The 16120-nt window shown below is 41.3% G+C and overlaps 1 protein-coding gene across 4 annotated transcripts in view; it reads right to left on the bottom strand.

Moving 5' to 3' along the window:
- cacna1eb (calcium channel, voltage-dependent, R type, alpha 1E subunit b) overlaps positions 1–16120 on the bottom strand; it is an 82571-nt gene that overhangs the window by 19515 nt on the left and 46936 nt on the right. Inside the window, exons 11-27 of one of the 4 annotated variants that reach the window (XM_085377772.1) lie at positions 15436–15516; positions 15037–15246; positions 14771–14883; positions 14285–14397; positions 13992–14123; positions 13672–13741; positions 13171–13288; positions 12515–12582; positions 12358–12425; positions 11989–12006; positions 10896–10910; positions 7353–8120; positions 5740–6020; positions 5366–5498; positions 4479–4608; positions 1687–1746; positions 1478–1584 (exon numbers count right to left, since the gene is read on the bottom strand). In XM_085377772.1, coding sequence (XP_085233898.1) covers positions 1478–1584; positions 1687–1746; positions 4479–4608; positions 5366–5498; positions 5740–6020; positions 7353–8120; positions 10896–10910; positions 11989–12006; positions 12358–12425; positions 12515–12582; positions 13171–13288; positions 13672–13741; positions 13992–14123; positions 14285–14397; positions 14771–14883; positions 15037–15246; positions 15436–15516 — 2485 coding nt within the window. Of the gene's footprint in view, positions 1–1032; positions 1045–1477; positions 1585–1686; positions 1747–4478; positions 4609–5365; positions 5499–5739; positions 6021–7352; positions 8121–10895; positions 10911–11988; positions 12007–12357; positions 12426–12514; positions 12583–13170; positions 13289–13671; positions 13742–13991; positions 14124–14284; positions 14398–14770; positions 14884–15036; positions 15247–15435; positions 15517–16120 lie in introns of all 4 variants that reach the window. The other 3 variants (XM_085377771.1, XM_085377773.1, XM_085377770.1) reach the window with 3 other exon arrangements.

Here is a 16120-nt window from a genome sequence, read left to right as displayed (position 1 = left end):
AAAACTGAATGTAAACACAAATGAATGGGGAAACATTCAACTTGAGGGTGTATGTTTGGAGCTTGACAGATTTCAGCTGTAAAATATTTGATCATTTGTATTTTTTCAACCCTTAAATCAAATATTTTAGCTGATTCATTCAATTACACTAGTAGTTTGTGCACGATTATTGTCACGGTCCTGAGTCTGTGGACTCAGTGTTTTTCTGTTTGTATTAGTTATCCTTGATCCCATGATTTGTTTTGATTCTCTTGGTTTTGGTTTCTGTCTCTAGTATTCCTAGCTCCTAGACCTTGAAAGTCTGTGTACTATGTCAATGTGTTGAGTTTTGTCTTGTCATGTCAGATGACTCCCAGCTGTGCTCTCCTCCTGTTTCACATTCCCTAATCACCTCAGTATGTATTTAAGCCCTGTGTTGTTTTTTTTAAGCCCTGTTGCATCCTCCACATTTGTTGTGTGTGTAACCCTCATCTTCTATCGCCAGGCCAGGCCAAGCAAGGCATCCCATCCCAGTACAGTTAAACAATCCTAGTTTGAGTTTTTGCTTTTTGTATTGCCAGCAAATAAAGCTGACGCCTTAAGTTAATGTTTTGTCTCAGAGTCCTGCACTTGGATCCAGCCACTGCCAGCCACACAGCTCATCGTGACACTCATGGCTTCAAATAAATATATTTATTCTATCAAAGTTAGATCACACTGAGAATTAATGTTTTTATCTTAATATTAGCCTTGTCGTGAGCTGTGTGTGCATATACTGGAACACTTTTGTTTTATGTTCATTTTCATGCAAAACTGATGACTTGATAGACAAAATGACTCATTATCAGCATCCCCCCCCCCGATACCTGCCAGGCTCTGCCGTTGTATGAGTCAAATGTCAAAATGTGACAAAATCAAAAGCAAACAGACAAAAGGCAGACAAAAATATATATTTTTTAAATGTAGAAAACAACAAATCAGAAGATATGAAAACATGAAAAATATGAGTGGCTTATGGGACACATTTACATTTAGTGTGACTGAAATTTTTACCCCATCACATTGCTGGGAGCCCCAACAGTCATAATATCCACAGGAACAACAGAGAAAAAAAAAACGAGGCAAAAAAAAAAAAAAGAGATACACTGTGAGCAAAGCTCAAAGGATCACAGCTATATCAACAACAGAGAAAATAACATACAATTCTCTACATTACAACAAAAAGCACAAAAAGTTTAGTTAGTAATGTTCGCACTCAAAAGTAAAGAAACAAAACGCTGCGACACACACTACCCATGTTTAACCACACCACCTAAATTACACAGAGAAAACAGTTAAATCTGAGCTCCGCGCTGTACAGGTCTTCTCATGCCTCCATACTTGCAGCGTGCGAATCTTTGAGGGAAAGTCGTTTAATACAATACTGTATTCTCAGAAACTGTTTGCTGCAGTGAATCACTCATTAGTCATCGACAGGCAGCACTGTAATGTGACTCACGTTAGAGCAAAAGCAATCAGAGCTCCCACCACTACAATGAAGTCCAGCATGTTCCACATGTCTCGGAAATAAGAGCCATCGTGTAGAATGAGACCCTGGTCTATCATCTGGGGGACGAACACACACATCCACACGGATGGGTTACAAACTGGCAAAGGTGAAGTCTTTGAAATTGCGATGAAAGAAGAGAAAATGTTTCAGCCACCCACCTTGATGATCATTTCAAAGGTGAACACTCCAGTGAAGACGTAATCAAAATATCGGAGGACCTGGATAATTTCAAAATTAGGGAAAAAAATTACTTTTTAAAAGTTCAGTCCAGAGTTTGAGATTTTTCTGAGGTGCATTTAGTATCAGTGACGGTACACACAACCACGCGTAAAGCTCCTCAAGAGTAAATCAAATTTACATTTTTCCCATCCTGCCAGTGGCAATGAACTTGCTAGCATCAAGCTGGCATGATTCATCCACCTTAATGCTTCAGGACACATCTTCTTAGAATGAATCAGTACATTTGTGAGCGGTGTCAAAGTATAGCTCCAGGTAACCAACTCAATTACTCAACTGAGAAAATTATAGACAGAAATTCTAATTACTCTGTGTGGCTCTGGGTCACTTTGCATACTTTGACACACAAAACACATGTTGTTTGGTGCTCTAACCAACCCAGATATTCCTCAAGGAGACGCTCCAGTAATGTCGTTTAACAATTCCATTCAGCTGAGTGACTCATGGGGTCAAAATCCTTCTGCTGGATCCTACATTCCCCAAAATTCACGTTGATGGTACCATCTGTCAACTGACTCCACAAATAATCTTAATAACCTTGTTCTTAAAGCTGTTTTTACAAACTAAGCAGTGCTGTAAGTAAACTTATTTTTATATGCAAAACTGGCAGAGTGCCCCTTTAAGTTCTTTTGTTGACCTTGAAGAGTACTAAGATCCACACAACACACACTCTGATGGCTCCACTGACTGCATTGGGGTTTTTACCACCTGTGTTGGGTTCAAAGACTGCTGATTTAATGGGATTTCCCACACAATCATCTCTATGGTATACAGGGAATGGTCAGAAACAGAAAATATCTAGGGAGTGTTGGTTTTCTGAACAAAAATGATGCCAGAGGTCAGTGGAGAATAACTTAAGCTGTTAGTAAGGGATCAGTAGCTCAGTGTCACAAATCGGGGCACACAGCAATGACTACAAGGGAGATGCACACAATTAAAATTTTTGATTTTTAACAAGAAAATAAGTTACACTAACCACAAACTGTGTGGTCAGTACTGTCAGTGGTGTAAATGAGTGCATGAGTGAAGAGATGGCATGTGCAAGGTTGTTTAATGCAAGAGAACAAACGAAGGAGTAACCAAAATCCAAAAAGGTGTCTCGGGGAGAAGAACCGCCCAGGAACTGAGCTCTCAGGGCCCAGGTGCTGCCAGTGTTGTTAGTTAAAAATAAGCCACACCTCCTCTCCAGTTCCTGTAGAAACGCACAAAAGACCTGCCACACGCTCAGGCAGGTAGGAAGTTTGTTACATTTGTTACAACCAAGGTATGCACAAGAGCATCTCTGAATGCACAGTTCGTCAGCAAATGAAGTAGATGGTCAGAAGACCACGCCGGGTGCCCCTACAATTCGTACAAGCTTACTAAAATTGAACAATAAAAGATTAGAAAAATGTTGCCTGGTCAGAATTTGACATTAGCGAATTGAAAGCATGGATCCATCCTGTCTTGTATTAAAAGTGCAGGCTGGAAAAGCATTGTCTGGTCTGATGAGTCTTGATTTCTGCTGTGACATTTAACTGGTAGGGTCAGAATTGGCACAGACATCAAAGCATGGATCCATCCTGCCTTGCATCCTGAGCTGGCGGTGATCGTGTAAAGGTGTGAAATTTTCCTGCACTGCAGTCTACCATTGCTGCCGACCATGCCAATCCTTTCACACCACAATGTACCCATCTTCTGGTCTCACAAAGCTCAAATTGTCTCAAAATGGTTTCTTGAACATGAAAAGTACACCACTGTACTCAGACAGCCTCCACAGTCACCAGTTCTCAATCCAACAGAGCAGCTTTGCAATGCAATGAAATGGCAGTACAGCGAACAAGTCTCCAGCAACTGTTTGACGCTATCATGTCAATATGGACCAAAATCTCAGAGGAATGTTTCCAGCTCCTTGTTGAATCTGTGCCACTGGAAATTAAGGAAGTTCTGAACCCAACCCAGTAGCAGCAAGTTGTAACTAATGAAGTGTCCAGTGAGCATAAGTAGCCGGGTACTTTCAGCTGCTCCTTCACTTCCCAAGGGGTCCCCCCAGCAGATGGATCCGCATATTTGATATGGAACAAATTTTAAGCCAGATGCCCATCCTGATGCAATCCTCCCATTTTTTACAGACTTCGAATGAGCATTAGCAGTACACAAGCTTTTGACCCCTTGAGGCTTAAACTGGTGCTTTTCCGTATGTCAGGTGAAGGTGTTAACCACCATAGAGGCACTGGTGAGTGAGAGCAGCTACTGTGCAAAATCTAAAATGACTCGTTGATGGGGATTTGTGCCTACTTTTCATTTAATCCCTTAAATTACGTGTTGTAACCTGATGTTGTTGAGCACTTGTCAGCATTTGTTGACTTGACTGACTCGACTTATACCCAAGCACAGTGTGGATTTTACTCATATGTCCTTATTCGGTCACTCTTGACACGTTCCATGCTACTTAGATGAGTGAAAAGTCGTGAAAAACAAACTGCGCAGCTATCAGGCTGCTTGCCACCTTGTATGTGCGCGATAGCAAATGTGTCACAGCACATTGTTGCTGACACAGTGTTATGTCAACTAGAGATCAAACCTAAAAGACTTGCACTGAACTACAGTTTCATGAGACCATTTCAGGCCATCTGGAAGACATCTGAGGGTGATTTGATGATCATTTTGATTGTGTAAATCTCATTTTCATAAAAAAAACAAAGTCTTTAAGACAGATGTTGTCTGAGCTCACCTTGTTCCTGTCTGAATTAGTGCACACAGGGTCCTCGGCAGCCAGTGCAATGCTGCTCGCCACGATCACAAGCAGGATGGTCATCTCAAAATAGCGGAGAGTGACCACATAATGACAAATCCTCCTGATGCTACATTACAACAAAGAAGATGCATATAACTGCGTGAGTGGCATGCATAGAAACAACTACTGCTACTACAAACAAGAAGAAAACAAGTATTTAAAATGCTGTGCAAAAGTCTGGAGTCACCACTTATTTCTTTTGTTTCCAAGGAGCTGAACTTTCTTGTAATTTCTTAAAATGCCTCATCAGAAAGCTCTGTGTGGAAGGGCAGCTGTTAATAACCCAATATTAAGGAAGGTAAACGGAGAGAGAAGGCGGTTGTATGTTGAATTACACAAGAACTGTGATGAAAATTAGTCGCAACAGGTCTCATGGAGTGATGAATCCAAATTTTAAAGTCTTGGTTCACAACATCGTCAATATGCATGAAGGAGCTGGGGAGGGAGGTACATCAGTGAGTGTCTACGGCAACCTGTAAAACATGGTGGAGGATCTGGGGTTGCCTTTCACACAGTGGTGTTTGAGAAGGGATCATGAATGCAGAAGGTGCCATCAGATTTTGATCCATCATGAAATACTATCTGATTGGTAGAGGCTTCATTTTCATCAATGACAATTATTGACTCTTAACTATAAACTACAAAGACTACTTGTATTATACAAGCTCTGTTTTCACTTTATACACTCTGTATGTTTCATGTTTCACTTATTTCTCATTTTCCTACTGAAATCTTTTTAAAACATGATGGGTGACTTAAGACTTTTGCACAGTACTGTATTCCATCAGATAATCAATGATTTGGAAGATTGGGCTACATCTTACGGGTTGGAGGCCTTGAAGATGAACATGCTGTCTGGAGGTACAGGCTTTGGAGGAATTGGAGGTTCTTCCTCCTCTGTGTCCTCCTCATTTTCATTCTGGTCAGACTGGTATGCCTCCAACTCTTTATTGTTCACTAAACCCCAGACAGACACATGAGAGCAAAGAAAAAATGTTTTAGCTGTCCATGAACAGCTGACAAAGGAAGAACAATGTGAGTCACCAACACAGTGGATTCAGGGGGAAAAAAAGACTAGTGGCCACTTTTATCAGATGTCAAGAACGCCTACACAGTGTGGTACAGTGATACTGACACTAAATCCCACTTTGTGATGCATTGTGCAAAGGAATGCAATGAGAAGTGGTCACAGTGCTACCTGTCATGGGTGTGAGCTCCAGAAGTGGCTGTGCAGACATTTCGATGGTCACGCTGTCTTCCAGGTTAGACTTGTCCCGTTTGATGGATGCCTTACGGTTTTCTGACTCTATAGCACTCACAGTGAACTCTGTGGCCTCTAAAGCAGTCTCCACTGGGATGTTTTGGCACAGTGGCTCATACTGATCTGAGTGGCCACCCTCAACCTGCTCTGACCAGGTGCTGTCCACTATCTGTTCACACTGAGGAGGATCAGGAATATCTGCACTGCATTCAGCAGCTCTGTAAAAAAAAAAAAAAAAAAACAACTCACCAAAACAGAGCATGGCATTAATTCATGCAGATCACAAAGTACAGCTGAGCACAATGATAATCTAATAAATCAGGTGGTAACGGATCACCTCAAGAGCAGCCCACGTCAGTTAACTGATGCACATGTGTTGGTGAGTAACGAAATACATGTACCGCCGTTACGTATTTAAAATACAAAATATGAGTAACTGTATTCCGTTACAGTCGAAAAGGAGAGTGGAAAAGTACGAGTTGTCACCGAGCAGAAACGGTAGATGGAAACATTTAAATATGATAATAACCACTGCAGCCAAAAAGAGTGCCTGACGAGCCCCGTTGTAAGTAAACTATTGATTCGACTGTACACTGTGGTCGTGTTTTCCTCCGAAACAATAAGTTCTGTTGGAGCAGCCTTTCTATGCCTCTCTCTGTCTCTCGCTTGCAAAGTTGACCCAGACAACAAAGTGAAGCTAGTTTTCGGTTATGAGCCCGACACGGAACCCACGTATTAGCCAGAGGTCCCTTTACTACGGTTCGGAGCGGCGGACCTGTTTTATATACGCGCGGAATAGTTTTCTATATGAGATCGCTGCATAAAGCGCAGCCTTACCTAATGTCCACCTACTGTTATTCATTTTATATTATGATTTAAAAATCTAGTTGGTATTGGTATGGAGTGCAACCTTCAGTAAAAGTAATAAATCACACAGCAATAGTACATTCATGTAGTTGTAAACAGCATGATAATATATTAAGTAATCCAAAGTATTCAGAATACGTCACTCTCATTGAGTAACGTAACGGAATACGTTACAAAATACATTTTGGGGCATGTAATCTGTAATCTGTAGTGGAATACATTTTAAAAGTGACCTTCCCAACACCACTGATGCAATCCTCTTTGCAACCCACATCCACCCCAGCTTTTCCTTTATTGTTGTCACTGACACCTGGTCTGCTCTGTATTAACGCCATGTTGCTGCTCTCCGAGAATGTTTGACCATATAACTAATTACTATAGAACAAATGAATTTTGCTTTTTGCTTAACTGCTCCAGAATAAACTTAAATTGAAGTAATAATACAATTTTTTTCATTACATGGAGAAACTGTGCCACAGCTTTTACGGTATCTATATACGCATTTCCTTGTTGCATCTGTTGAACGAGTGTCCTACCTCGTAATCCTTTGGTGTTTATTTCTAAGCATAGCATAGCATAAAAGGTAAAAATATTATCTATACATAAAATGATGCAAATGACCTAAAATTTAAAACACTTTAGCTTCTTTCCACCAGTCGAGAAATGCATGAGAGCAGGCTTACCTTATACAATCTTCTCCAACTTCTGCATAGGGGTTAACGATGCATGTCCCATCATCGTGGACTGAGCTTCCTTCTTCCTCTCCTCTTTCTTTGTCCTCCCTTTCTTCCCTTTCTTCTCTTTCATCCAGTACTTTTCTCTCCTGGCTGAGCGACCTTCTGATATGTAGCACCTCGTGTGGCGTTTGCGTACAGTCCAGACTCTTCGCCTCAATACGAGCCTCGCGATGGCGGTGGCGTCTATGACGGGCTCCATCTTCTGGCGCCTGACTGGACCTGAACTTTCGGGCCATCCTGTGTCTGCCACCACCTGCCGCCCGGTGGTTTGGTCCTCCTGTCTTCTCCTCGCTGAGGTTTACCAGAGGTTCAGCTGCTGGAGGCTCCGGCATGGGAATAGAGATAGACATTGGAGGTTCGGGAAGAGGCATCCCCACCGACATCGGTGACTCAGGTAGGTGAGCTGGGCTGGCCTCTGAGGAAAGGTTGGAGGGGTGGTGGGGAATGGTAGGAGTTTCGACGGTGTCTTCTGTAGGGCTGCTGAACAGCTCCTCTCTGCTCGCCATTTGGCGCCGTTTGCGCAGCTGGTTGGCTCTCTGCTCCCACACCGACATGTTAACTTTTCTCCTCCTCTCGCGGCGGTTGGCAAAGGCATTGGAGCCATTTAGGGGCTGCTCGTCTGCAGCAGCCAGTGCACCATCCGGTTCATCTGGAAAGGTAGGCCGGCCCCTGTGGATCGCACGTTTCCGATACAGGTAGGGTCTTCTTCTGCCACTGAGGACCACAATGTACTCGAAATAAATATTCTGCAATTCATCTTAAGGAATTAGTGACCAAAAAAGACATGAACACTATTATTCATTTAGCATACCAATAATATATTTTAAAAAGCAAACAAGTAAAATAAAAGTTGCAAGAAAAGGACAGACCTTTTCTGTGAATTTATAATGTTAGTTGATTAGTAACACACACAAAAAAAATTCCCATGAAAAAAAAAATGTGCAAAAAATACAAAGGCATCCAAAAAACTCAAACAATGCCTGAGAAGTAAGGACAGATCGAAAGTAAAAGAGAAAAACAAAAACCCACGAGAACAAAAACGAAGGGTGCAGGATCAAGGTGCAAACATTGTGTAACATCTAAGGGAAATTGAGTACGAAAACTCAAGAGAGAAATTCTGTGTGACACAGATGCATACAGTTATACTTACTGGTATTCAGATTCTTTTGTTGTCCATGTAATCAATGAGTGATTATTTGAAAACAAGACATTAGTGTTTAACAACATACACAGAACATTTGCTGTGGCACCGAACAAAACGCGTCCAGAGGAAACAAACTGTACTTGCAATTGAATCCAAAAGAGGACTGAAGTTAGCATTTAATTTATCATAATGCACACTTTGCATTCAAGGCCGCTGTATAGTTTTGGGCGTTTTACATTAAATATATTCAAAATTCAAAGATCTTGATGGCTGATGATCGATTGATATGATCGAACACAACATTTTGGTCAGTGCCACGTAACAAGCATATAACAAGACAACATGATGGAGCCAGAAGAACACTGTAATACACATCAAATCAGCACCTTGATTGTTGCAGCACTTACGAGACTAACATTCAAATATGTAACAGACAAATGATACATTCAGTGTCACAGCTAGAGTCCGAGACCAGTAAGAGAGAGTTTATGCAGGCGTGTCCTGACATCGCATCGCTTTGGGGATTTTTGTCATGTTTTTCTGGTGATCAGAGTAGATCAGGTGTGCAGGCAGCAGCTAGTCCTGATCCATATGGTAACAAATCAGCTTGCAGAGACTTTGGTGGTGTCGCAATATAGCACCGTCATTTCAAATTAAAACAAATGGGAGCATCAGCCACACCCTTCGGTGCTCCCTTGTGTTTTGCTGAACAGCAGCAAAAAGAAGTACAGCCTCAGCTGTTTGTGGACACTAGTATCTAACAATCTGTGCATGGCATGCTAGAGTTGCTACTGTTTTGATATCCTTTACTACTCTCTGTTTCACAGCGTCTGTTCTCTAATTCACTAATAACAAATTCTTTATTTTTTAGGGGAACCTGGCTGAACGGCTTCTGATTTGACTTGACTGGAAGTAGCTAAAATAGACAAGTTCATATTAGAAGTTCAGAAGGATTTTTTCCCCATCACTCTGCCATATCTCTAAAGAATAATTTTTAATACTTTTTTTTTGTTACATTTTTAAAAAAATACTGAGTGACCCTTCATTTGTTTAAATTTGGTTTATACAATTGAAACAAGGTGAAAGTCAGTATTTGGTATGGCCATTTTTATTCTTCAACAGAGCCTGAACTCTCTTAGGCAGGTTTTCTTCTCATTTCTCTAAGTAGTCTTCAGGAATAGTTCTCGAGCCAACAGCATTGGTTAAAATGCACCCCAAACCATGACAGAGCCTCAACTGTTTTACCTCTGTTCTGACCTCCTCTACGCATAAATTTCCATTCTAATTTTTCAATTTCAGCAGTAAGGTGTTGCCATTTAGATGCTTTCCAGATAATGCAGGATGCTGGATGAAAATCAAATTTTGGCAAAGCCTCTGATACCACTGGCTGAAATGTAGCCCAAAACCATGACAGAGCCTCCACCATGTTTTACAGATGGCTGTAGACCAGGGGTCTCTAACTCCAGTCCTCGAGAGCTACTGTCCTGCAGCTTTTAGATGCATGCCTACTTCAACGCAGCAGAATCAAAAGGTTGAATTACCTTTTCAGCACGCCATCAAGTTTGGCAATGCTTGGTAACAAGCCATTCATTTGATTCAGGTGTGTCGGAACAAGGATACATCTAAAAGCTGCAGGACAGTAGCTCTCGAGGACTGGAGTTGGAGACCCCTGCTGTAGATGCTCAGTGTCCTGATCGCTCCATACATATTGATTTGAATTTGTATTATATAACTGCTTCATAAAACCCGTTGCCACTGATTTTCCATGCACTTCTTATTGGGAATACCACAGACTTTTCTCCCTGCTTCCCTTCCACTGGAATGCTGTATTGGAATAATTTTTTTAGGCCTTCCACTTCTTCTTCTTCTTCACTTGTCCAGTTTCTTCAGTTTTTTTACGGACACACTGCACACCATGTTGAGACATGGCAAGTTTTCAGCTACTAGTTCTCTGGAAATCACCTTGTTGGTGGAAAAATGCTATTTTATGTCTGTCAAACTCTGTTGTCTCTTGTTTTTTGTAGGATCAACCAAAGAAATTGGAACAAATGATAGTTTAAGATTCAATTTTAAACTGTTTTATGTCTGTTATGTATAAACACTACGCTGGTTTGTCCCTTGAGTTAGGTGCATTTTATGCTTTAATCATGCAGAGTAAGTAACTCAAAATAAAAAAAAAACAAAAAACAAAAAAACAACAAAACAAAACTTAATCCTCTAAAAATGGTCAGGTACAAGGGCTGGATTGAAAACTGGTGAAAAAGCAGCCATTTTCCAAAGAGAAACTTTGGAAGACATTTAGAAAGCTTAGAGAACTATTGCTCAAAACCACTTTAAAAACTTACATGAAAGTCTGGTTCCTTGGAAGCAAAATATAGAGAAACGAGATGTGGCTCACGACATTTGCACAGTACTGTCTACTCTTGGAAGTTTGCTACATTTGTACTTTAAAACCAAAGCCTAAAAGCACCAACAGAGTCATTTTATTCAACATTACTCTATAATAGTATTTTAACGACTACAAGACATTAACAGTTGAATAAAACTATTCTGTAAAAAAGAAGCTTTGAGCCTCTGCAAGTTGATTTTCTTATTGCACCATAAATAAAAGCCTACTTGGGAAGAAGGTAAAACACATTTATCAATCTCTAATTATATATGGTCAGGAAAATCTGACTTAGTAACATTTGTAGTTAATGGACCCTTTTCACAGCAGCCATTTTGACTTGTCATAGCTCAAATGTTAGTGGTGGCCCATTAAATGTCCCAGTATGCTAATTCAGAGCGCCAGCCTCCACAATACTCTCCTCAAGAAGAAATCAGCCGTCATTAGATTTCCTGAATGCAGCTGTGCATTTCCTGCGAATACAGTGAAAATCTGCTGTGAAAAAGGTCTGAGGTGTAAAACACAGGAAGGACAGGTGCAGCCATAATCTAGCCAGGTCAGTGTTCTCAGTGAGAGGTTTAACGTGCCTCTGCAGGACACGCAGATGTTACGTAACATCTTTATGCCCTCCAACAAAAAATGTCATTGTCACAGTGGAAATTCTGATGAGCCGGAGTCACACTAATCAGGCAAACTTGGTCAAAATCAGACCCACTCCAAAGTGTGCCTCCTCCCAGTAGAGTCACACATTCAGACTTCCCACTGTTCCCGACAACCTTTGAAGTACACCTCCCGCCCTTCTCCTCCCAAACTTATGGGATAATTAGACCTGTGGGAAAGCCGCCAGATCGCAGAAAGGAGCAAGGAAATCAGTGAAGAATTACCCCTCTGATTAACAAAAGAGGCTGACCATAACCAATCACAAGCCAAGGCAGTCACAGGAGTTTCAGTTATGCAGCTCGGAGAGTCGGAAATGACTCATGCTTTTAAATCAGGCACATTCAATTTACATTCATAATTTTGGCATCAGTACGTTAAACATGCCTTTCTACCTTGCATTCACCGCGCAGCTGAAGAAATAAGGAACATACTGTTTTAAACATTTGACACTTACACCTACAACTTCTTCTCATGGTGGAAATAAATGATCTTGACTTATTTTAATCTGACTTTAACACATCTCCCCTCTAATAGAGTAAGATGAGGAACCATCAGTTTCCCCACAGCATTCATATCTTAAGTATTAGCTTCATTTCACTTCTTGGAAAATGACTTGGAAAAACACTAAAAAAACGACTGAGAATGAGGAACTGTGAGAGAGTTTAGTCCAATTTCAAATTCAGTTACTTAAGAGCTGTGAAGACTGTGGTTATCTCATCTTAAACGTGGATTTTTTTGTTAGATGTCGACCAGTAACTTACTCAGCTATCAGGCCGTCTCTTCCTCTGGCGTATCTCTGGTTGAAGAACTCTTCTTCCTCCTCTTCATCCTAAAGAAGAAGACCACGCCCGCAATCGAAGAGCGGTTAACAGCAGAACGTGTGTCACATACAGCACAAACTTTAAAAACAGTGCAAACCTTTGTCAATTCCTGTGCATTGGCCAGATTATCCACGGCAATGGCCAAGAAGACATTCAGCAGCGTGTCTGTCGTAATGTCGGTCAAGGACAAAAACGCCAAAAAGTACAAATAAAATCACATTTTAGGCGACCGCATGAATGTCAGTTAGCTTGCTCTTCAGGACTACTGAAGCAAAGCGCGAAATCAAATGCCGTCATGTCACCAAAGCGCTAAATATTGCTCACTTGTTTCCATCCAAAGACGCTCTCTGGTGTCAAATATAAATTTCTGTTTTGATCCTTCTCCACCCAGCTGCTGACTCACCTTTGACCCCTACTGTACTTGCTGTGATCTGGTGTAGGTATGTTTGGTCATTAATCAGCCACTTGTATACTTTCCTTTCACCTTTTACTCACCTACAAATCTATTTTAATTGCATTTACCAATAAAGACCACAAAGAACATCAATGTTACTGATGCCAGAGGATATTCTGCTGAAGATTTTACTTTTGATACAACATTTTTATACTAGTTTAACTCGCCGTACTTCTGTTGATATTAAGCATTTTAACACTCGGGTATGTCGCTATTTTTATCTAAAATACTTCCACCACTTATAGGCATCACGCTTTTTATCAGCGCTTTCTGACCACTTTTGAGGTCAACAAGGATACAATTTCCAAACAATGTGAGCACTATGAAGTAGATGGATGACCACATGCCGTACTGAACGCCTCCCTGCGAGCGGATCCCATTATACATCACCTCGTTCCAGTCCTCGCCGGTCAAAATCTGTGGGCAAATTCACAGAATATTTTGCACATTGCTCACATCAGATTCACTGCACAGGAGACAAAGTCACTGTCTACTAACCAGTTCAAAGTATAGTATTAAAATGGCAGCAAGGCAATAATTACAGTGTCTGCTGATCAAAACACTCTTTTACAGTGCAGCGGATGTGTAGCAGATATGATGTGGACTTTTTCCACATTTCCCTTGTCTGATATTCATGTGCGCATATGTGTGTATGGATGTGTGGGATGATGACGGAGGCAGGGGGTGGCGAGCGAGCGAGCGAGCAGAGTTGTTTAATCTGCGCCTGGGGTGAGAAATATCCCAGGGTGCAATGTGTCATGGAGAGCAGGCAGAAATGAGGGGATCTGTGGGAGCCAAACCTGAAACACTGTCATGATGGCAGCTGGAAACGTGTCAAAGTTGGTGGGAGTGTAATCTTCAAAGATGAACCTAGAGGGGAGGCAGATAGAAAGCAGGGTCAGATATGACCAAGGAAGAATGGGAGGAGGAGGAGGATGCAGAGCTATTTTCATCTGGACATATCGCTTCCTCTCCTCTTATTTTAGGACACCATTGAGGAAACTGCTGTTTAGATCTTAGGAAGAAGATACTGTTTTTCAAAACGGTGCCATTATTATTGAAATCAAAAGGAAAACCGATTTGGCCGAGTTCACTGACAATTAAGGATGTCAGTACGCACCTCCCTCCAAACAGCTGCATCCCCAGCAGAGCAAACACCACAGTGAAGAGGAAGAGAAGGAAAAGCAGGCTGATGATGGACTTCATGGAGCTCATGAGGGACACCACCAAATTCCTGAGAGAGGCCCAGTATCTGGAAAAAGAAAATAATAATAAAATAATACACCCTCTGGGTTTTTTTTTTGTTTAGTTGGTTTTTTTGTCAGCTGGAACATGTAAAAATTCAACAACCATCGTGCAACCCAGGCTGTCATGACTTACTTTCTCTGTGAACTGTCCTGCTGCCCCACTTACTTTGTGATCTTAAAAATCCTCAGAAGTCTCAGCGCCCTGAGCACACTGATGCCAAATGACATGCCAGGCCTGAAGAAACCCCACACCACCTCAAAGATGCTGCCGACAATAACCTGCAAAACATGTCAGAAGGAAAAAATCAAGCTCTGTATGCTTCACCTGTGCAGCAATGTAGAAATCCTCTTTTTGTTTTGCCATCAGTTCTCTCACTTATGTTCTAATTTACTTTGAAAGTTGGTTTTCTTGCTCAGTTTTAGTCCCTTCATCATTTTTACCTGTGTTGATTATTATATCTCTAATCAGCCCACTGTGTGTATAAAGTCCAGTCCTCCCTTTGTTCTTGGTAAAGATGGTTCACTTTGGTTTATATAATCTATTCAAGTAATAAGAAATTGTATCCCTGACGTTAAGTAGCCTAGTCTTCATTTAGCACAAGAAATGTATATATTCTAGCACAGAGTGAGAAAAGGAGATGAAGGACCTCACCCCACAGTCGAAGCAGTTGAAAGATGAGTGGAAGTACAGCCGGAAACCCAGACCATACATTTTCAAAAACATCTCAGCCAGAAACAGCCCCAGGAAAACAAACTCTGCATAGTCTGGAGATTAAAGAGGGGGAAAAAGCAAAAGTCAGAAAGCAGAATGAAGCAGGGTGCAGCCAGAAAGAAGGTATTTTCTGACCTGATTTCGCTTTTTTGATCTAAAAAAAAAAAAAAAAGCAAACAGCACAGACATTCACAAAAGAAACCCACAGAGGAAGACGGTGAGCCAGTCGGGTTGATTGTGGTGGACAATGGCCACACAGATGGTGTTGAGAGCCACCAGACTGAGCACCATCAAGTAGAAAGTGTCTGTCTTCACCATGCGGCGGATCGAGATGCGCAACATGCGCTCCTTACGTCGCAAGTAGGCAGCGGGGCCGCGGCGGCCGCTGCGGAAATTCATTCTCGATCGTGACATGCCTGAAGGAGAAAGAGGGAGAATAAGAAAGGAATTTTTACAGAGGGAGGCGGGGGAATTTTCGAGTTAGTCATATGCATGTGAAAGGTACAGTATATAAGTAACTCAAGAGCTCAGACACAGGTGATATCCTGTAAAGAAAGTAGGAAGAAGCCTACTGTAAAGACAGTGAGTAACTGAGCTTCACTCACTGGCGGTAGACATGTCTGTATACTTCTCATCCCCCGGTGCTCCTCGCCGCGCACCCGTCTTCTTACTTGATCTCTTCAGCACTAAAGATGTTTCACACAAGTTCAACTTTACCAAAACCTCAACTTTGCTAACTTTACGTCAGAAATGAAAATGAAAACAACGGGTGAAATGGTGACTTCTGCTGTCACACTAAAGGTCCACATAAATAACATAACAGCAACAGCTGTGCCTGTAATACAACTCATTAAAATCAGGCACTTCCCGTTTTTTAACCCATTAAATTGATATAACATTAATATAAGCTTAGTTGCAATGGTAACCTCCAGGTTATCAATAAAATATTGAGTCATGTTTAAGGTCTGAGTAGTCATTATAGGTTAGGAGATATATGTATGAGATATCCATGGTAGAAGTGTGAGATCGATACAAATATCGATAGTATCAATACCGACGCTGGTTTTGGTATTGGATCGATACTGATACTTTGTTTCCATCCTCTAACTTCAGTAAACAGCCCACTGAATTGTGTTAAATAAACTATTTTGTTTTGGAAATGAAAAAATATATCAAAAAAAATGTTTGAACCTTTTTGTGCTGACTGTCAGGTCTATTTTATTTATAGCCCATAGCACATTTAAACAACAGAGGCTGATCCAAAGTGCTTTAGAGGCAGCCACATTTCCA

This window comes from Diplotaxodon limnothrissa, linkage group LG18 (assembly GCF_057381915.1).
Source record: "Diplotaxodon limnothrissa isolate DT_005_m linkage group LG18, D_limnothrissa_male_GT1.1, whole genome shotgun sequence".
NCBI classification, from domain to species: Eukaryota; Metazoa; Chordata; class Actinopteri; order Cichliformes; family Cichlidae; genus Diplotaxodon; species Diplotaxodon limnothrissa.
This window is presented reverse-complemented; position numbering and strand designations above follow the sequence as displayed.